This window comes from Palaemon carinicauda, chromosome 32 (assembly GCF_036898095.1).
Source record: "Palaemon carinicauda isolate YSFRI2023 chromosome 32, ASM3689809v2, whole genome shotgun sequence".
NCBI lineage: Eukaryota > Metazoa > Arthropoda > Malacostraca > Decapoda > Palaemonidae > Palaemon > Palaemon carinicauda.
In genome coordinates, this window is record NC_090756.1 from 80,572,929 (window position 1) to 80,595,738 (window position 22,810).

At 38.4% G+C, this 22,810-nt stretch overlaps 1 protein-coding gene across 6 annotated transcripts in view; it reads right to left on the bottom strand.

Annotated features, from left to right (window-relative positions):
- Positions 1-1,518: 1,518 nt before the first annotated feature.
- The window catches only part of LOC137625409 (uncharacterized), a 258,701-nt gene continuing 237,409 nt past the window's right edge, over positions 1,519-22,810 (bottom strand). For 4 of the 6 annotated variants that reach the window (XM_068356308.1, XM_068356311.1, XM_068356310.1 and 1 more), the window contains exons 11-12: positions 16,462-16,614; positions 1,520-5,396 (exon numbers count right to left, since the gene is read on the bottom strand). In XM_068356308.1, coding sequence (XP_068212409.1) covers positions 5,328-5,396; positions 16,462-16,614 — 222 coding nt within the window. In that variant the 3' untranslated portion in view covers positions 1,520-5,327. Of the gene's footprint in view, positions 5,397-16,461; positions 16,615-16,709; positions 16,936-22,810 lie in introns of those variants that run through there. The other 2 variants (XM_068356313.1, XM_068356314.1) reach the window with 2 other exon arrangements.

Below are 22,810 nucleotides of genomic sequence, written 5' to 3' on the forward strand. Positions count from 1 at the left end.
AGTGTAACTTTCATTTTAAATGTCATTAGTAAATTCAATAGATACAACACATTATATAAGTTTCTTATTGAGAAAAGGAGACTTTAGCTATGGTAAGCAGCTCTTCTATGAGAAGGAAATTCCAAAATCAAATAATTGTTCTCTGGTCTTGGGTAGTGCCATAGTCTCTGTACCATGGTCTTCCACTGTCTTGAGTTACAGTTCTCTTGCTTGAGGGTACACTATTCCATGTTTCATTATTTCCTTTCTGCACTGAGTTATCTTTCCTGTTGGAGCCCTTGGGCTTATAGCATCCTGTTTTTCCAATTAGGGTTCTAGCTTAGCTAGTTATAATGTTATGCTTGTTTTGGTTTTTGATAAAATACTGTAGGCGACAAAACAGAAAATGATAACAGTTACAGGTGGATTATCAAAATCTAAAAGAAAGATTAAAAACAGCAATACTGTACATGAGGAGAACAAAGATATATGTATAAAAAATTTACTCAACACTAAATAGACCTAGTACAGTAAACACAAGAGAAAGCGGTAATGCTGGAAAAGCTACTCTTAAAAAACAAGATACTGTACAATTGTATGAAGAAAATTTATCAAGATTTTTATGATCTTTGCTTCACTTCCCTCCCGATCAAGGAGGGGAGAAATATAAGCAAGAAAACAGTTTCTGGGAGACCGATTGGGAAAAAGGATAGGTGACAGGCACCAGCCCTCGCTACCTATCCAATCGCTTCTTAGCCCATCTCCTCATCATTACTTCTCTTACGGGCTGCCTGAAGGCAAAGAAACCATGGTGTACCAAAGAGAGTAGTAATCTATCACACACACTCGCTCTCAATTTCACTAGCCTCTACATGGCTGGTTGCCAACTATATTTGGGAGGGACTATAACTTCTGGGTTGCACTTCACAACGGGATTCGTGTAAGCAGTAAATTCAAAATGTTTTGAATAAATAAAAAACAGAATAGAAGTTAATTAACTTCTTTTAGAAGTGTTTTATGATGATACATAGGGGAGAAACCTCACTATTGTTAGCAAAGATCAGCAGAATGTAAACATTGGATTTAAGAACTTTTCGACTTGGAACCATCTTGGAATGCTTATTGTTCTTACATAGGGGTCATCATACATACATATACCAAAGGCACTTCCCCCAATTTTGGGGGGTAGCCGACATCAACAAAGAAGACAAAACAAAAAGGGGACCTCTACTCTCTACGTTCCTCCAGCCTAACCAGGGACTCAGCCGAGTTCAGCTGGTACTGCTAGGGTGCCACAGCCCACCCTCCCACATTATCCACCACAGATGAAGCTTCATAATGCTGAATCCCCTACTGCTGCTACCTCCGCGGTCATCTAATAACCATAAACCTCATTAGAGCAGGCCCTCTACTTCAATATTTAGCAGATAGCTGAAAATAGTAAGACAAAATGAAAAATATGGCTTTGTTGGCTGTTTTGATAGTTTTGACATAGATTACACTCCACACTTTAAAAGGTGAGAGCATTACTGAAAAGGAGAAAAAATTACAATTCCTCATGGATTTGTTTATTAAAAAATACACTTCTTCATGATAAGCAGAATTAATAATTGTGAAGAAAATAAATGTTTCCTGAATAATAGAAAAGTTTGAAAATCCAGTTCTTTGTGAAATGATCCAATTCACTGCTACAACAGACAATCTAACATATGCTATTTCAAAAGACTACATACAACTTTATAAAAAGGATACCCTGATTTATAGAATTCGGACTAACGCACCCAAAACTGAGGTCAGGAGATAATTGACTGCCAAGATCACAATACAAAAAACTCCATATTCTACTACTGTATTGTCCAAAAATACCTGCAGCTTTATTTCCCAAATAAAACTCAGATTAGGTCCTAAACAACAAATAAGCTCTCTTGATGTATTATTCAGGCATCATGTGTGTTACACAATATGTAAATAAACAGACAACTAAAATTACGAGACTGATTCGAAGAGATTTCAATCATTGGGAAATCGTACTTCTTTCAAAATTGTGACATAGTACAAACCTCACTTGCTTTGTAGAAACAAATATTTTGAAAATTTAACAAAGTGCTCTTCCTTCCTACACCACAACTTAACCATCAATCTAAGTGAATGGAAAATACTCTCCGTAGAGTCACAGCTTGTGTTATGAACAATACATGCTGACTGTGGGAAATAAATGAAACTTATGCTTCATAAGATTAATTTGTGTTGTATAAATTTACAAATACTTAAAACAACTAATAAGAAAAATACTCCTTTATAAGATTTAATTGGATTGCAATAGACAACTTCATCCAGTGTATTACAGCAATGTTATACTAATGTCTAATGAAAAACCATGGGAAAAACTACCAAATGATAACAATGTAAATATTCCTGCATTGCAAGAATTTAGTTTCAGGAAAAAGAAATCAGAATAATATCCTGTTAAAAGAAAATAATTATGTTTTAAGAGATCCTTTCTGAAAGTTGACCAACTATATTTGCCATTTTCTCTCAAGACTTCCCACAAGTACAATGAAACAATAGTAGCAGTTGACCTGAGAAGAGAAATAATTGCTGAACTTCAGAAGGATGTGTCTTTTTGCCAGTTACAAAACTATACAAACTAGCCTACCTACATGGTTAAAACTTTCTTGTAATTCCAAAGGCAGTACTGTACACTATTTTATCAATTATTTTATAAAAGGCCAAAAATGTTGTGCTGAGAATACAGGGTATTCAAGCCGAATTACCTGGATGCTCCGTTTAGTCATGAGTTTTGGAAACAAATCTATACATCAAGCTCGATATTAGAGCAGAATGGTACTCGAGTAAATACCAGTTGTAGTTTGTGTTGAGCAAGTTAAGACTACAGGGTACTACAACAATAATAGATGGTAGAATATTTTCCTTTGTCTGCCTTGGTACAAAATAGTTTAATATTTTGAATGAGTAGAAAGTGAACTAAAAAAAAAACATTTACATCCTTACTTGTGTTTAGAAACTTTCACAGTAACCAAAAGACAGTCAATCCAGACTACAAGCTAACCTTTAAGGCAGTCAATCCAGACTACAAGATAACCTTTAAGAAGCAGTTGAGCTGATAATAGGTATTGTAGCCATTTATATCAGTAATTATGAAAAACACTCTACCTTTCCAAAACCTTGAACTTGACTAATACTCAATCTAGAGATGCGCATTATTCAAACCTTTTTCTACATATTGCAGGTTCTTCCTCAAAGATTTACTATAATTGTAACCATCAATACTTATATATATCCAAGTAATGAGATCTATAGAATTAAAGCCAACACCCTCCATGCTGCATAGCAGAAGCAGAAATCAGACAACCAGACAAAAACAACATTCTTGGTGCCCCATAATCGCTTAATCACTATAGCCAATACTTTCATGAACGGAATGCACCACAGATGAAAATAAAACGGCCTAAGGAATCGAAGAAATATGATGAGGGGAAAAGTAATGATTTAACCTGTGCACACAACTTGGGTCTTCCCGAATCATGCAAATCATGGCAAGTCAACCCTTGTCATCATGAGTAGATAACAACCAGTCATGTTACCAGATCAATGAGAAGAGTAATGTATATACAAATGTGTAGCCCAAATCTAAATCCTGTAACAACAACATGCACTAATGTTTCTACATTGTATGTTTGCACAATATTTTACATTACATATTATTTTTTTTTCATAATGAAAAATGTAAAGGTTTCACTTCCGTACAATTGCCCTTTAACATTTTAACCTTATAAAAAAAGATATGCCAATAATAGGCATTACAATACTGTATTGAATACAACTTACATTTCTAGACTAAATTAAATTTTAATATGATTTATAAATTAAGTATTAAGATTTAAAAATAAATGGAGAAATGACATTTTGTTACAGCATAGAATAAAGCATATATAAACTACTATACATGACACTACATAAACAATAAAACAACATTGCACTATAATTACTGTAAAATGAGGTAAATACATGAATTGAAGGCTAACATAGTAAGAAATATGTAAATAAGGGTATATATACATATACTGGATATAAACTTTACCTGGCCACTGTTTACTTCCAAATGCTCAACAATTGGGTAGACTATATATTTAGGGGGTGGGGTGACAGAAGTTAGTATAAAGACTCTGACTGGTAACTTTAATCATGCAACTTCTCTAAATGAAATTGTTAAGAAAATATGCAAGAACATAGATATTCAAAATAGGAAATGGCCATGTATGTTATAAAACCTGACATAAAACTTTTAGGTTCCGAACTTTTCATCATGAAATTTATACCAACTGGATTGTTCCACCTTTATTTTATTTTTGCAGTTAACACTTTTGATCATATCAAAAGAAATTACAGGGAGGGTATGCAACTTTAAATTGACTCCATAACCAGAATATACTTGCGCAAGAGTACCACGGTGCTGTTTTCTTTTTTGTATGAAATAACAGGCTTTGTCAAGGGGCTGTTTCATTGACGACAAAAGAATCTTCGATGAAGTTGGAAAAGCTATATATCACAGCTAGTAGCCTACGCATGATCATACCGATTCACATCAAGTTGAGAAAAAGCAGAGAGATAAAAAGACGGTAATTCCTTTCCTTTACAATGTGGTGTTTCAAACTGGTTTTTTTTTAATCAATAAATGAAGGTAACTAAGATTCTTGTACCTACAATCCAACATATAAATGACAGTCCAGTACAGTACTGTCAGGAACAACAAAAAAGAATATAAATAAATTCCTATAAAAAAGAAAATCACCCTCCTTTGAACTGATATCTAAGTATGCATTCCTTCAAGAGACCTACACATTAAAAAAGAAAGAAAATCTTATAGAGTAATATCTGAGTCATCAAATGCCACAGAACTTGAACAATTCAGTGATCGAACAGATTTTTAGAACATTTTTGCGCTGGAGGTCAAACAACTTGAAAGAACTCGTATGAACCAAGCAAGGGCATGTAGCTCTCGCCCAGTTACGCACGGAAAAAACTTTGTGAACTTCATTACATTTAGTTTGTTTTCATTGCTTATCCATACACAATGGCAAAAGAGGACATGTCCCCAGAAGAGAATAAGGTCAGTTCTACAATTCCATGGAAAAATATCATCCGCACACGGCAGCAGTCTATGGAGCAAGTTTTATATATATATATATATATATATATATATATATATATATATATATATATATATATATATATATATATATATATATATATCATCACCTTTCACTTAAACTATGCGTTTTATGTACCACACTGTCTATGTTTGATATCCAAAGTACTATTCAATTTCAGCGCTCATGTTGCATTATCCTTTGTAGATCTGTTAAATGCCTATTTTGGAGAATTATGGCACATTCCTGCAAAAAAAAAAAGAAAAAAATGAATTGCATTTTATCATATAATGTTTACAATTGTCTGTCGGTGCTACCAAATGCTCCGTTTATCCAGACGAGTTGAACATGAAACAAGTTAAGAGCATAAACTGGTAAATAGTATAAATTAATACCCCTGTGAATTATAATGCAATACTTTCAATTTAGATATTCTATGTTATAATAAGATTTACAATTTTTTCAGAATTATTAACAAAATAAAATGAAAATATTGAAGACTAACAAAATTTCCTTACCAGATCCATTTTCAAAACTTTTCATACTAAGTAGGCTGAAATTTAGGCTGTCACATAGAACACTATTTCAGTTTCTATCAAAATGCATGCTACACATAAGAACCGAGCCATGTGTTTAAGGTTTTAAAGGCCACTCATGAATGGTAAGCAAGGGACAGTGACAATTCCCTAGAGACTCTCCATCAAGCTAGGACCAGGGAGGGTCAAGCAATTACTGCTGATGATTCAGCAGATGACCTATAGGCTACCCCAAACACCGCCATTCTTAGTTCACGAGGATGGTGAGGTTATAAACACTGCAAGAAACTCATGTTTAAGAGGGAATCGAACCCCAGTCTACAAATTGCCAGTCAGGAATGTTTTCAATAAGCCACCACAAACATATAGGACAGACAGGTATGACAACTTCTATGACTCGACAGTCTGATTGAAATGCTATATGTATTGGTATATCATTCCCAAAAATGTCTGCCAATCTGCTGGACGAGGGTTCAAGACCCATCCAAGCTCAATAAGTTTCTTGTAGTTTCTACAAGCTCACCATTCTTGTGAGCTAGGGATGGGGGTTATGGGGCAACCTATAGGTCTAACCTGATGAGTCATTAGAAGTCATTGCCTGGTCCTCCCTGGTCCTAAGTAGATGAAGACAGGGCTTGGACACTGATCATGTCTCAAGAAGGACATTGTGCCCAAAAACCTTTCAGGGTTTTTGGTGCTATCAGACCTTCATTTAAAATATCTTGAATAGTTTTTATGTTACGAAGAGTTACGTAAAAGTCCAAAAATGGGGGCTACAGCTCCAAGGGTTAATAAGAAAAAGTCCCACAGAAAACATCTGATTAGAAGTAGAACCCAAGATGATCACCTTCACTGAATCTATAGACAAAACATGTATAAAATTGCAAAAAAAATTCATATTCCTTAGCTGTTCAGAAATGCAGTATTAGAAAATCTGAAGTTTCAGGTGAAGACACAAAAATCTATCTATCTACCATGGAACTTCCTCCAATTTTGGGAGGTATCTGACATAAAAAGAAGAAACAAAAGGGAATTTTCTTTTCTCATCGTTCCTCTTTCCCTGGCGAGGGACTGAGCCAAGTATGGTTGATACTACTAGGGTGGCTCAGTCCACCCTCCCCCATTTTCCACCACAAATGAAGCTTCACATGCTGACTCCCCTGCTGCCGCTACCTCAGTGGTCCCGAAGTAGCAGCAGGGCCTATCGGAACTGAGTCACAATCCCTTGTCATTCATTGCTATCCTTAGCACACTCTTTGTTTTTTGTTGTTTTGCCTCTCGCATCTATGCTTCAGTCACCTAGGGCTTTCTTCACTTCATCCATTCACCCAAACCTTTGCCTTCCTCTTACACTTCTCCCATAAACTCTTGCAATCATCACCTTCAACAAACAAGCTCTTGCATTCATCACCTTCAGCAAACTACAATTTTTCATATTTGAAATATGTAAATCAGAACAGTTATGGTCAAGAGATCCAGAATATGACAATGTTACCTGCTCAGGATAACTATATCAGGGCTAATATTTTGCATTTAAATGTATTTGACAAAAGACTTGCAGTAAGCAGAACATTAAAGAACTGCGACAAAGCTCTTCCTACAAAAATAATAGACTTCAAGATATTCTTTACGGATAAACAAACATTCACCTATATTAAAAAAAAAAGCAGAGAATAGTTTTGAACTGGATGGAGTGCAACAGCTTTAGGATGGATAAAGGTAAGGACTAGCATTATTATTATCATCAAAAGGAAGAGATTTACCAGCCAAATGAGTCAAGCTGGACCCTTACACAGCGGCCAGAATACATTCAGGAGGTAAGAATATTTTTTGGGCTCAAGCCATGTCGTCCTGATGGAAGCTACCTATAGACAGCTTTCTAAGGGATATTTGGCTACAGTGATACTCCCAGAGAATTGACCATAGGTCTCCAGAATTCTAGCTCCTGGCGCAAGTATCCTTATAATTCTCTTAAGGATATCGCATAATATCAGGGGACGTTTATCTTGATACGACACATAGCAATCTTCACCCAGAATAGCGTTTTCGCTTCGAGGGGGAAGAGTGGCGAAACTGAAGGGGAGCCATTATCAAGGTTACCCTTCCTCCCCTACTATTACGAGGCTCCTAGATGACGCTCATTCCTATTTTGGTAGCGATTTCGCACGGTGTTCTCCCTGTTCAATCTAGCGTTCTATATAGTTTCTTTAGAGGATTTATCATGCATTCTCCAGCATCTTCTGCCTCTGGAAAGTTGAGTATTTAATCTTTACAGTGTATAATTTTTAGCTCCTGCATCACAGTGAAATTTGTATAATTTAGTGTGTTTAATGGAGCGTGGCCGGTCACCGGAGGCGTCATTTTGGGAGCTGTCGTTCGTCATGCATGCTTTATTTAGTCAGCAGAACGACATTCACGGTATTTACCTTTAATGAATTATAGCTATTTAGGTAAAATTATACTAGTGAAGATATGATCATACATACAATTTTCCTGTTCCTACATGCGTCGATCGTATACGTTATAGAGTCTCGGCGATTTAGGTAGCCGAGATCTCGCCCTGTGATAGGCTACCTAGCCTATGCGCTTTAGTATACTTTCATACATTATCCCCGTTTACCATCGTGTATCGTTTTATCAATTCAACAGGAGATCGTATATCTCCTAGAATTATTTATATAACTCGATACTAGTCTCCTGCGGACATTTAAGGGCAATCCCTCCTTCCCTCTGAGTGCCGCCATAGGCGACAACCCTATCTTGATCTTGCCATAGAGTAGTACACTCCGGCTTGACTAGGCTAATGTTTTCTGTCTTCCAACCTTGCCGTTGAGTATCCCGGCTTGGGTTTTCGACAGTAAATCAGAGTATTCAGTCTTTATGGTGACGGCTTAGCTGCCGGGTGAGTAGTCACTCCCCTGCCGGCTTACAGTTGTCGGCATAGGAGGCTTAGCTCCCCTAGGCCGCACCTGAAGTGGTAGTATAATGCCGCCACCTTCTCCCCTGTGGTCTAAAAGACAAATCTTGTTTCAGCAGACCCTAGGCTGAAGAATAGATATTCTTCTACCGCTTAGGATGGGCGCTGATATTGAAACAAAGTTTCACCTTTGTTTGGAAATGGCCGCAATCCTGCCGCCTTCTCCTAACACAACTTACAAGACCCTTTCCCTGCCCCTCTCTGCCCTTTAACGATAGCCTAGCCATCGCATATCTGTGGCCATCGTCGTATATTCTCCCCGCTTGCCAGGTAGATCGTAGCGCCGGCTGAGCTCCTACATAGGCTGCTTAATAGCCGCTCCAACTTTCCCCTACGGACGCAAGGCTGCCGGTGGGAGACCCTTTTTGCCTTTGAGTATTCTTCAGTCCTCCCTTGGACTACCATCCACATCCCTGAAACTGGCAGCGACCGACAACAGATCTTGTGGCTGGGTGGAAGCTTGAATGATTCATTCTCCCCTTCCATTTGAACCCTCATTCTGGAGGAAGGCAGTAGGATTAATATACCTAAACCATTATTTATTGTACAAGCTACATTAGTAAGGCAGCCCTTCACTCCATGCTTTCTCTCTTTCTGTCGGCTAGTGCCGTCAGGTACTATGCTGCCGGCTGGACAGGTGCCGCCAGGTGCTAGCCTAGCCGGCGTGTATAAGATTATACAGTAGCCAGTATATTTGCAGTATAGTATATACTGCAGACAGAAAACTATAGTATATATTATCAGTAGTTTTCCAACATACCCTGTGTGTTCTCTCACAGTCTACTGATGAGACCAATTTATATTGAAGTTGAATTATTCCTTCAATATAAATACTTTTATGGAAGGGCTAGTGTTAGTATACACTAATTCTATCCATAGAGGTCAGAACCCTTCTCTCTCGAGTTTCCCTAAATAAGGAAATTCTAATATTAATATTGGGGGAGGTCACAGTAATTGGCTGGATAGGAGACAAGTATTTGTCTTTCCTATTTCCTTTCTAGCTTACTATCCTAAGCTATAATGGTTAAGATACCAATATATTTATTGCATATAACCTGTTTATCAAGTGTGATAAACAACCTCATACTCATTTATATTTCCTTTCTTTACAGGAGGAGCCCAAAATGAAGTGCAAGGTGATCTACTGCAACCACAAGAGTAGGAACTATTGAGGTCACACTATGTGCAGGACTCATGCCGCCTGCGCCATTACCACTGAAACCTTGCGGTACTGGGACCCCCAGGACTGCAACGGTTGCTCGGCAATGGTGGTTTCAACGACCCCAAGTCAGCGGAGTCGAGGGATGCAGCACGAGAAAAGCTGCGCATGTAGGTACGAGGGTTCCAGAAGAACACTCCGGGACCGTACCTGCCCAACGACAGGATGCGTAGCTTGCTGTTCCCCAAGGCAGGTAATGAAGCTGTCGTGCCCCAAACACGACCTGGATCTCCATGCGTCCAGATTGCAATTGAAGCGGATGTCAGTGAGGCAATGCAAGGCATGGACATCCAACATGAGGAAAGGATGTCTGAAGTGTCTACGGACACGGAGAAGGATCTCCTTAGGGATGATCCCGAGGAAGAGTCTACTTTACCTCCCAAAGGAGAAGAAGTTAAGTCGTCGGAAGTGGGGGAGTCCCTTCCATCCGTGCCGGCACTAGAGCCGACACCATCTACGTCTTCAGCTCCTACCCCTCCATTGGATGCCATGAGCCAGGCAGTTTTGGCTCATATCACTACACTAATGGAGAATCTTCGCAAACAAGGCAAAGCAAGGGAAGTGAAGCTCGAAAGATAGCTCCGTGAAGCACGGATCACCGCCTCCCGAGGGTCATACAAGCGACCCAGAGTTCAAGACCTGCCATCCTGCTCCAAGACTAATCTCTGGAGGTACGCAGAGTATATGCCGATTACCAACGGCAAACTCTACATCTAAGAGAAGATGGGAGCCGTCCCCCTAGACGATATTCAGTTCTGGCCGAGCCTCAACGCCAACCCTGACTGCTTCATTCGACTGAAGCATGAGCCAGCATCAAAGGAGGAGATGGAACCGAAGGAGGTCATGGTTTTCGACCACGATAAGGCACAGGCTCCCTTGTCGAGCAGCCTCAAGAAGGCGGGTTATACTAACTCGAAAGTGTCTGCATTGAGCAAGAAACACCCTACCTTTCTTGCTCCTGCTTCCAGAGCCTTCCCCTTTTCGTCAAAGGCATTCCAGGCTGTTGCCAAGGCAGTTGAGGCAGACAAACCATGCCCTGCACTAGAGGAGTGTAGGCCTCTGTCGTTAGCCCTGCCCATGGATGAGAAGGAATGGAAGGAAGTCCACCTAACCTTCTCAGTAGGGAAGCTAGATGCAGATATCGCGGGATGGAAGTTCAGCGAGAATCTCCCTAAGCTGTCAGACTTTCTCTTGCGTAGGGAGCAAGAGATGAAAGAGAGGCTTGCTACCTCCCTGTCCCTACAGAACTACATCAAGATGTGTTCAGGCCACAAAAGCACCCCAGACATGCTCACGGTCCTGGCCAAAATGCATATGGCCACCTTAGTGAAGGACCTGTACGCCTTCATGAAGGCTAGGAGAGCCTGTAAAGGGTTTGTGTTTGCTGCGGCAACAGTAAAACACGAACCCAGGAAGCTGATTTCTTCAAACATCTGGGGTAAAGACCTCTTCCCGAGTGAGGTAATCAAAGAGGTATTTGAGAAAGCCGCCACGGAGAATAGGAACCTTCTCCAGAAGTGGGGCATCTCTTCAAAGAGGAAGTCTTCCCCAGATGCGGGTCCCAAACCTAAACGGAAGTCGAAGAAGCCAAGACTACCCTCTCGGACTGCCCAGCAACATCCTACAGTCACCATGACCGCGGTGCCCCAAGTGGTTGCTCAACCACAGAACACATTCCAAGTGGTACCTCAACAGCTGATTGCCCAGTCACCAGCGTTCAACCCTGCGTTTGAGAGGCAAACCACTACCTTTCGTCCGAAAAGAAGAGGCTCCCGACGGAGCTCCTCAAGACACCCGTCCCGAGGCAGGGGAGGACACGGTCAGGGTGGCAAACCCTCCAGACAACCTAAGCAATGAGATGCTTCAGGTAGGAGGGAGGCTCCAACACTTTCGAGATCGTTGGACCTTCGATCCCTGGACCTTCGATCCCTGGGCCCACAGCCTAATCAAGAATGGACTAGGATGGAAATAGAACAAGTCTCCACCATCATTTCCTCAATTCTTCCAACACTCCACCCCCTTATTGGAAGAATATACCTTAGAACTCTTGAGCAAAAAGGTTATAAGGAAAGCAAAGTCCATCAAATTCCAGGGAAGGCTGTTTTGTGTTTCCAAGAAGGACTCGGACAAACTCAGAGTCATTCTGGACTTGTTGCCACTCAACAAGTTTATCGAGAACAGCAAGTTCAGGATGTTAACCCTTCAACACATAAGGACCCTGTTACCAAAAGGGGTGTACACAGTCTCAATAGACCTGGCAGATGCTTACTGGCACCTCCCTGTCAGCCACCCCCTCTCCTCCTACCTAGGATTTAAGTTACATTAGAAAAAGTAAGTCTTCAGAGCCATGCCCTTCGGACTAAACATAGCCCCAAGGATCTTCACGAAACTTGCAGACGCAGTCGTACAACAACTACGCCTAGAAGGTGTTCAGGTAGCAGCGTACCTGGACAACTGGCTGGTGTGGGCAGCATCCAGGACAGCTTGTCTGCAAGCATCCAAGAAAGTGATCCAGTTCCTGGAACATCTGAGATTTATGATCAATTTCAAGAAATCTCGACTCTCTCCAGCTCAAGAGTTTCAATGGCTGGGAATCCATTGGAACTTGAAGTCACACCGCCTCTCCATTCCTCCAAGGAAGAGGAGAGAGATCGCAGGGTCTGTCAAGAGACTACTGAAATCCGACAGGATCTCAAGACGCCAACAAGAAAGAGTACTGGGCTCTCTCCAGTTTGCCGCAGTAACAGATCCAGTGCTAAGAGCACAGCTAAAAGATGCGTCAGGAATCTGGAGAAAATACACATCAAACGCTCTATGAGATCTACAAAGACCAGTACCAACCTTACAACGATCACTTCTCAAGCCGTGGTCGAAGGTCAAGAGCCTAACGAGGACCGTGCCCTTGCAACCACCTCCCCCATCGGTGACCATCCACACGGATGCCTCGACGGAAGGATGGGGAGGTCACTCTCATCAAAGGAAAGCCCAAGGGACTTGGTCATCCCTGTTCAAGACCTTTCACATCAATATTCTAGAGGCCATGGCAGTCCTCTTGACGCTGAAGAAACTATCCCCTCACAGATCAGCCCACATCAGGCTGGTCTTGGACAGCGAAGTGATAGTGAGATGTCTGAACCGACAAGGCTCGAGATCGCCCCGTATCAACCATGTGATGTTAGCCAACTTTCGTTTCGTGAAAAAGAAGAGATGGCACTTATCAGCAGTTCATCTACAAGGGTTCTGCAATGTGACAGCCGACGCTCTATCCAGGCTTAAGCCGATAGAGTCAGAATGGTCCCTTGACGTAGACTCATTCTCCTTCCTCTTGGAACAAGTCCCAAAACTGCAGATCGATCTCTTCGCGACGAGCGACAACAAGAAACTACCTCGATATGTAGCCCCATACGAGGACAGTCTGGCAGAGGCGACGGACACCATGTCCCTCGATTGGAATGAGTGGACCCGGATTTACCTGTTCTCTCCAACCAATCTCCTGCTGAAGGTCCTCAACAAGCTGAGATCCTTCAAGGGAACTGCAGCTCTAGTGGCCCCCAAGTGGCCCAAGAGCAACTGGTTCCATCTGGTGATGGAACTGAAGCTGAGGCTGGTCCCTCTACCTAACCCAGCTCTATCTCAACTGGTTCAGAAGTCGACTGTCTTCACTTCATCACAGAGCACCCAAAACCTTCATCTCATGAATTTCTCGCCTTAGCGGTAAAGAAAAGATTTGGGATCTCAAAAGGCAGTATAGACTTCTTAGAAGAATACAAGTCAAAGTCAACCAGAAGACAATACGAATCGTCTTGGAAAAAGTGGGTTGCTTTCGTTAAAGCTAAAAGGCCAAAAGAAATCTCAATAGACTTCTGCCTGTCCTTCTTTATCCACCTTCATGAACAAGGCCTGGCTGCCAACACGATAACTACGTGCAAGTCAGTCTTGACTAGACTTCTTCTATATGCCTTCCAGGTGGACCTGGCGAACAAAATCTTTAACAAGATCCCGAAGGCATGCACTAGACTTAGACCTGCAGCTCCTCCGAAGCCCATTTCATGATCTCTGGACAAGGTCTTACACTATGCTTCAACCTTGAACAATGAAGATTGTTCTCTTAGGGATCTAACCCAAAAAGTTGCTTTTCTGTTCGCTATAGCCTCAGGGGCTAGAGTTAGTGAAATAGTAGCCCTATCAAGAGACGAGGGCCATATTCAGTTCACAGAAGCGGGAGAACTGAATCTCTTTCCTAATCCTACCTTTCTCGCCAAGAACGAGCTACCCACTAAAAGATGGGGTCCCTGGAGAATCTGCCCTCTGAAGGAAGATGTCTCTCTATGTCCAGTAGAATGTCTAAAGGTCTTTCTTCGAAGAACTTCAGACTTCAGGGGAGGACAGCTCTTCAAAGGAGAAACCTCAGGATCAAACTTATCCCTAAAATAACTGAGGGTGAAGCTCCCCTACTTCATTCGCAGAGCGGATCCTGACAGTACACCCGCAGGTCATGATCCAAGAAAAATTGCTTCCTCACTGAACTTTTTTCAGTATATGGACTTTGAGCGTCTTCGCTCATACACTGGCTGGAAGTCATCCTGAGTTTTTACAAACATTATGTGAAGCAAGTGCAAGAACTCAAACGTTATGTGGTGGCAGCAGGTAGTGTAGTAAAACCTGTCATCTAATGCTGCGATGAACAGTGAATTGATTGGGATTCTCAATTCGGGTGAAAAGGTGTTGACACCTTCTAGTGCAATATTCTTTTATGTGAGTGTCACCCTGGTGACACTAGGACTGTTCAAATTTTCAGGTGCAGAATTATACAAATGACACTTGTGCCATGTGTACATTGTACAGTGTTGATAGTATCCAACATTTACAGAAAAATTGTATTGATAAATGTTTTCAATTATTATGAGTGGCATTAACCCTTTTCTTCCCTTTCAGTTGTAAAAAACTGACTGTATATGTTGAATGTATAATTCTCTTTTATGTTTATTACACATGTTATTCCATTTACTCATTTAAACTAAATAAATTAATAAAAGAGTGTAATTGCGTCTTATTTCTTCCCCCAAGTAGCAAAAATAAAACGTATCTAGAGTTCTTTTACTTATATCCCTAAGTAAAACTTATACTTATTGTACTGATACATAGAAACAAATAGATCTAGTTGATACTTATATTTGTTCCTACACGTATAGAAACCTTGAGCCTTTTTTACGGTCTAGCAAGACACTTCCCTGCAGGGGGCAGGAAGCCCTAACATTGTTCCATGATTAGTGGTAATGATGTATAACGGTAACGTCATATTTCTCAATGCTCTAGATGACCATATAAAATTGTCCCAAGGTCGAGGCACTTATACAAATCCACAGATACGGTACTTTCAAGTAATTCTCGGGTAAACTTCCATCAGGACGACATGCCTTGAGCCCAAAAAAAACGGATTTTGAAGCAAAGCGAAAAATCTATTTTTGGGTGAGATGGCCATGTCGTCCTGCTGGAACCACCCTCCTTTTCTAAGAAAAGGCTTAGGTAAAGATCCCTCCCAAAACTACTATATCTGTAGCCCCATGCTCAATGCTACAAGGAATGAGTGCCATCTAGGAGCCTCGTAATAGTAGGGGAGGAAGGGTAACCTTGATAAAGGCTCCCCTTTAGTTTCACCACTCTTCCCCCTCGAAGCGAAAACGCTATTCGGGGTGAAGATTGCCATATGTTGTATCAAGATATACGTCCCCTGATATTATGCGATATCCTTAAGAAAATTATAAGGATACTCGCGCCAGGAGTTAGAATTCTGGAGCCCTAAGGTCAATTCACTGGGAGTATCATTGTAGCCAAATATCCCTTAGAAAGCTGTTTATAGGAAGCTTCCATCAGGACGACATGGCCATTTCACTCAAAAATAGATTTCTCACTTTGCTTCAAAATCAGTTATATATATATATATATATATATATATATATATATATATACTGTATATCAAATCTAATACATAGGTCTTGACCTTACAAATATTTGAAGATACAAATACAAATCCATCTGAAATCATACATCTCAGATATTGTATCAAAAACTCATAATGAAATCCTGTAATAAAACAATATATAATTTAATGCAGTAAGCAAGACTACATTTGCAATATGAAATGGGACTACTATATTTCTTGACTTTTGCAGCTGAAAATCGTAGGCATGAGAGTTAGATGAAACCCACCCTAGGCTAAAATTCAACAAAATTTGACTCTAAAACAGCTTCTTGAAACCTATTAAATTTGAATGTTGAAGACTTTCTGTATATAAGATAACAAATTAATTGTGAGAGAAAATCTGTGATAAAAATCCTATGCTTCTTAAAACGTAAACTCTCAGAATCCTTGTGCCAGAGATGCCATTCAGTGCCAAGATCCAACTCAGGGTAAAATTCAACAGGAAAGAAGAAGGCTGCAAAGACTAGTGCTTTCTGTGAAATGGACGATGTGCCCTTATGGCAGTAACACCCAATGTATACTGAAGTCGATAACAACTGAGAATGAAACGACATCAGGTAAGACTAATTATTATAATAAAAAACTTTACCACTTACATGTGCGTTGCCTACTATTTCTCCTTTTTCATCCCAGCACATGACATTAAGCCTCTTGAAAGAAGCAGCCAACTTCTTATTTAATACAGTTATAGCTTCGCAGATTAGGCCCTGCATAAATTGATCTTCCTGCAACTGGTCGAGCCCACTTGGCTGAAAGAGAAGACAGTGCAACGCTAAAGAACTAGAAACAAGGCTAAAACAGATAAAACATAGCAGCAAAATTATCATTCTTTCAAAGAAAACAAATATAACCTTCTTCCTTCGTATGCAGTTTATGGATCCTTTATTTACGATCTACTTCACTGATGTCTCATTTCTCACTGACATGTCTTTATTTGTGTGTTTCCTTTTCCGAATTCATATGGAAAGTTAACGAAGGCTTCCACTGAGAATTGATATGCAAGGCTCGTGTGCTACTCAGTCGCCCGAGCAAGATCAAACCATAGTCGATGTCTCTCCTCTAAGCCAACGCTACAATATTGAAGATAGGACTTTGAAATGATTTCCTCTTCTGTATTAGATATAAAGTTATACACTACATCTACATATTTATTTACATACAATATTATGTACTTATACTTAATATAAATGTCAACATTAAGCCTAAAATGACATGGTAGCAGATAAAGATCAGCATAATAGTCACAATTAAATATGTTATTCAACTCTGAAATAATTATTGAAACAACTGTACAGTAATGCTTCTAACAATATTAAGGGGCCCGGCCGATATGCCAATATATGGGGATATAGGACGAAAAGTGCAAAATCCAGAAATTATTCGCTGAGCTTCGTAGGGCAATGGAAAATATGTGTACAAAATATTTTGTCAAAATTCCTCTTACTTTCATAGTTTGGAGTAATTAGTAAAAGTATCTCAATACATCAAAAACATTAATCCTTTCAAGAAAATGCAGTATTTCTTCTGTTATCATAAATTTTTATAATTATTACATTTTAATATAAAACAAATTGTGAGCAATGGCATCTGTCTAGACTCCATGATCCATAAGACGAAGTATCACACAGTAATTACACCCTTTGCTCTTCAGTCCTACCACAAACCTCAGAGAGAGTACACGTTTGAGTATGACCTCTGAAATTCACTTGCTTTTATGTCTGTTTTTCTTGGTTTCGGCAAGAATTTCATCATGCCAAAGAGGAAAACACAATTTCAACATTTCGATAACATAAAGGAGATGAAAATTTTCTCTAATAAGAGTTCAGAATTGTGCAATATCGTAGATATTAGCGGAGTTAGTGAAGGAGAGAGATGATGAAGGAACGAGTGTCTCTCCAAAAGAAGCAAGATATTGAGCAAAGGGATCTTTATCTACGATTAAATTATGATAAATAACATTGTTTTGGTTTAAGTATCCAAAAAGAACATAAAATTCACAATAATCATGATTTATCAATATTGTCTTTGTAAAAACAAAGAAAAATTTTGAATGCCCGTATCTCAAAACTACTTATTGACCTTCAAATTCTATCTTCTCCCTTAGTTTTAAAGATATGGCATTGAAATTTGGTATATAACTTAGGAAGACATTATAAAACAATCAAACAGAGACCTTTTTTCCAATTTTTGTTTCATTATTTTTCTTAGTTTTTTCAATGATTTATAGGACTTATATTCTTACCATAATGAAAAAATTCATATCTACCAAAAAAATTCCTTTTAGAAAAAAAAACTATCTTATTGGAGGTCTACATCAGGTCTATATAGAGTAGTAATTCCAGGTCTTAATATCAAGTATCAAGGGAGGAGATAGAATTTAAAAAAGACTGTCATTTTCAGGATAAATTGCCCTGGCATTGCCCAACCGAAGGTCAGAGGCAAAAATCCTGTGCAGTTTGGAGATGTACTAATTCACCTTATTAAGTGGTATGAATGTCAAAGTCCTGTCCCTAAATAACGGCATTAGCCAGCCGGTCCCCTTAATCCCTTTATACACTCTACAAAAGGCCTTGGACTCTGTTCACCCCCATAATCAACAAGAGGGAAAACCTGGCAGTTGCAGTATGATGGAAAAGTTAGAGAGATGGGACAGAAAGATAGACGAAAGGAAACAGGAACAGACGCACACTATTCAACCAAAATAAAACATTTCTTGAAACAATAATGCATTTATATACTGTGTACAATTATTATACAATATAAGGATACCTTAAATTTACCTAAGGGGACTGGCTGGCTAATGCCATTTTTTAAGGACAGGACTTTGACATTCATGCCACTTACTAAGGTGACTTAGGATATCTCCAAACTGCATAGGATTTTTGCCTTCGACCTTCGGTTTTGCGACGCCAGGGCGATTCATCTTGAAAATCAGCGTTTTTCAAATTCTATATCCTCCATTGATACTTAATATTAAGACCAGGGATTAATATCCTATATAGACGTGATAGGGACCTGAAATAAAATAGTGTTTTTTTTTATTAGTAATTTTTTTGCTAGAAATGTATTTTTTCATTATGGTAAAAAATAAACCCTACATTTTTGGGAAAAAAGAAAAAAAATATGAAACAAAAATATGGAAAATAAGTTACATACCAAATTTCAATGCTATATCTTTAAAACTAGAGAAGAAAGAATTTTAAGGTCAATAAGTATAGTTTTCAGATACAAGACAATAATAATAAATCATGACTATTATGAATTTTATGTTCTTTTTTGGATATTAATAAATAAATACAAAGTTATCTATCATAATTTAATCATAAATAAAGATCCTTTTGCTCTATATCTTGCTTCTTTAGCCGAGACGGTCGCTCCTTCATCATCTCTCTCCTTCACTAACTCCGGTAATTTTGCAAATATTACTTACTTCCGAACTATTATTATAGCGAATTTTCTTCTTCCTTATGTTAGGGAGATATTGAAATTGTCTTATCCTCTTTGAAATGATTAAATTCTTGCCGAATACCAGAAAAACAGACGTAAAAACCAGTGAATGTCTAGGGTCAAACTCAAATGTGTATTCCTTATGAGTTTTGAGGTAGGACTGAAGGGCAAAGGGTGTAATTTACCATGTAATACATAGTCTTGGGACTCGTGGAACTTATACAGATGTCATTGGTCACAATTTGTTTCAAAAACTACTATAAAAAAAGAAATACTGCATTTTTTTGTAGGGAACAATGTTTAGGTTTATTGGGTTACTTTTACTAACCACCCTGTAACTATGAAAGTAAAAGAAAAATTTTGACAAAGTACTTTGTATATGCATTCTCCATTGCCATACAAAGCTCAGTGAATTTTTTCAGGATTTTGAGTTTTTCTTCCTATACCCCCTTATTGGCATTCCAGCCGGGCCCCTTCCTGAAAAAAAAAACAAAAAACATATTGACAAAGAAAGTTACTTAAATGTGTTCTTTTTTCAAGTTAGTCGCTGTTCGTTTGAAAAGGATCTTTTTGGCAAGTGGTCCCTTCAACTCGACATAAGGGTACCCATAAATCCATTAATGATTCACTACAGTGTTATCCTTAATCTTATTGATACAACCTAAATTTCAAGAGTAAGTCTTATTTCTTTACACTACATATTTTAAAGAAAACATCAAAAGTAATGTTATACATATCTAAAATATTTACAAAAATAGAATGCCATTTAAGTTTAACCTAAAACATAAGCACTCAATGTTATGAATGTTTATTGATGGTACAATAATTGTAAAAAATAGGTCCATCAATTCATGGTTCCACTGGAGAACCATGCCAACATACTCCTTAGAGCTTAAACAGAGGAGCCAAAAATCTTTCTTACAATGGTAACATTGTACAATTGTTATTTCGAGTATGTACGAGTCGGCAACTATGCTTGTTTCACCAATATTCATGGGATTGAGACGGCCAGGTTTGCAATGTCCCAGTATGTCACTTAAATTATTCTGTTAATCTATTGGCCTTTTCAAAATTTCTTTAAAGATGCAACCACGAAAGGATTAATACCCATGTTTGCTCAGGTCTGACACAAAGTGATTCGGGAATATTTCATGATTGAGTATTTCAAGCTGTTAAATGTTATATGACAAGGACAATATAAAGGAAAAGGTGGGACATTTATGAAAATATCCCATCTATATGAATGATAATTATTCTAGCTTTCAAGGTGGCACCTTGTTGGAATGCTATTTAGCCTATATCTACATTCTCCAAATTTAAAGTCTCCTGGAATTGATTTGAGCTTATCTATCTCAAATGGTATTCCTGATCACGGTTTATTTAAACTGTTTCGTCTGTATAAATAAAGCGTGAAAAGTACATATGCTTACTACTGGTAAAGTCTACAGGTCTGTAAGTTTCTTTTAGACTACCCTCATAATGATGCAAACACCAATAAAAAAAAAAAACATGAGTTGAATCTTTGTAAGATACTGAATTAGCAGTGGCTATCATAAAAATATTTGACTTTGATTAAATAAGAACATTCTCAATTTCCACAACTTCCAAATCCCAAAGTGAATAATTGGTCATCGACAACAACACAATAGTATACTATGTCAACAGACAGAGCTCCAGAACTCCTGAGATCAACCATGTAATCCTAGCCATTCTCTCTTCAGCAAAATGGAGGAAATGGCATTTTTCAGCAGTTCACCTCGAAGGGGTTCGCAATATGTCGGCGGACGCCTTGTCGAGATACAAGCCTCGGGAAACAGAATGGTCTCTGGACGTAAAATCCTTCTGTTTCATTCTAGAGCAAGTTCCGGAACTGCAAATCAATCTCTTTGCAGCGAGCTTCAACAAAAAACTTCCCCGATATGTAGCACCAAACTTGGACCTGGATAAAGTCTTGCACTTTGCCTCTTCGATAGATAACGCCTCTGCCTCTCTGAGGGATCTTACTCAAAAGTCTATCTTTTTGCATATCAATAAGGCTAAGAAAGTTGTGGTGACCACAACTATGTGCGGTGAGTACTTATAATTGATAGCTTTCAACTATTCACAGTATTTTTTGTATATTTTAAAACAAGCTTGCTTAATGATGAAATCTGGCAATCTTTTTGAATTTAAAGTATTTGTTTATTCTCAACTTTTAACTCCTCTAAAAATATGGGTGTACAATTTTTTGCACAGAAAAGTACTTAAAAAACTTGTGCAGTGAATCATTAATTTTTATTTATCCAAAACTTCTGGGAGACAATGCATGACACAGAATTTACTGTTATTTCAAATAGTTTTAATCAGCTAGACTTTACCGTTATGTCAAGAAGTTATAATTAGCTAGACTTTCATAATACATAATAGTTCATCTGCCTGTAATAAAACTTGTATTTTTGTAATAAGTTTATCATTATTTTCATGATTATCTGTTACTCCTTTTGCATTTTTGACCACCAACAGAGTTTTTCTTACAAATTTTCATTTCACAGCGATAAAAAATATGTACAGTACACCTATTTGTACATAACTAAACCCAAAATATAAAACAGTATCATTAATAAAATATCATCCCTTATCAAACAACTGACAATAAACATTGCAAATATGTACATGTAATAAAAAGCTTATAATTTTGTTGTTTCTAGCTTAAAAATATTCCCTAATATTAAATGGAATACAAACTGTCGGTGACAAAATGCTTATGTATTATCTCAGTATCTATTTACAATATTACACTTATGAATACTTTTATTTTGTACCTTCAAGTACATACATACCCTCATGTTGCAATCTACTTTAGCTTTTACGCTATGTTGAGAGTTTATCATAAATTACTGTATTGTTTCTTTTACAAGTTCTATTGATGGTGAAAGCGTGACAGCTAAGCAGTATACTCACCTGGCACAGGCGACCCCATGATATGAAGTAAAATGTCACAAAATTTCTGGTACAGTACTGCAAGTACAGTACTGATCTTGCCAATTGAGTCTCTTATAGGAAAATATCAATCTGAAACTTATGATTGAATATAGAACTAGACATCTCTTGATGCCCGAGTAACCACTTCTGGAACAATTATTCGGTATACTAATTCTATGTCAAGAGAGATTGAAACACCTGTATCTAAGGGAAATTTGAAAAGCCTAACTTAGGAGTCATTTAGAAAATGTAATATGAGCATCCTAAGAAACAAAAAAAAGGAAAGAATTAAATTCTTTTTGCAAGAGGGGATGGTGGTTTTCCTAAAGAGACATGTACACCATTCAACAGAAAAGCATTTGCAGCAAGTCTGAACTTTTGAATTTCCACCGATTCAATGGCAAGATTATTATAATTATTCAACAATATGATCTCAATTGAAATAAAATTTCCAGAATACTGCACTAAGTAGTACTGAGCCTTATGATGGAGAAGGCAAGAATTTTAAAGTGACTGCATACCTAGTACGATGTACAG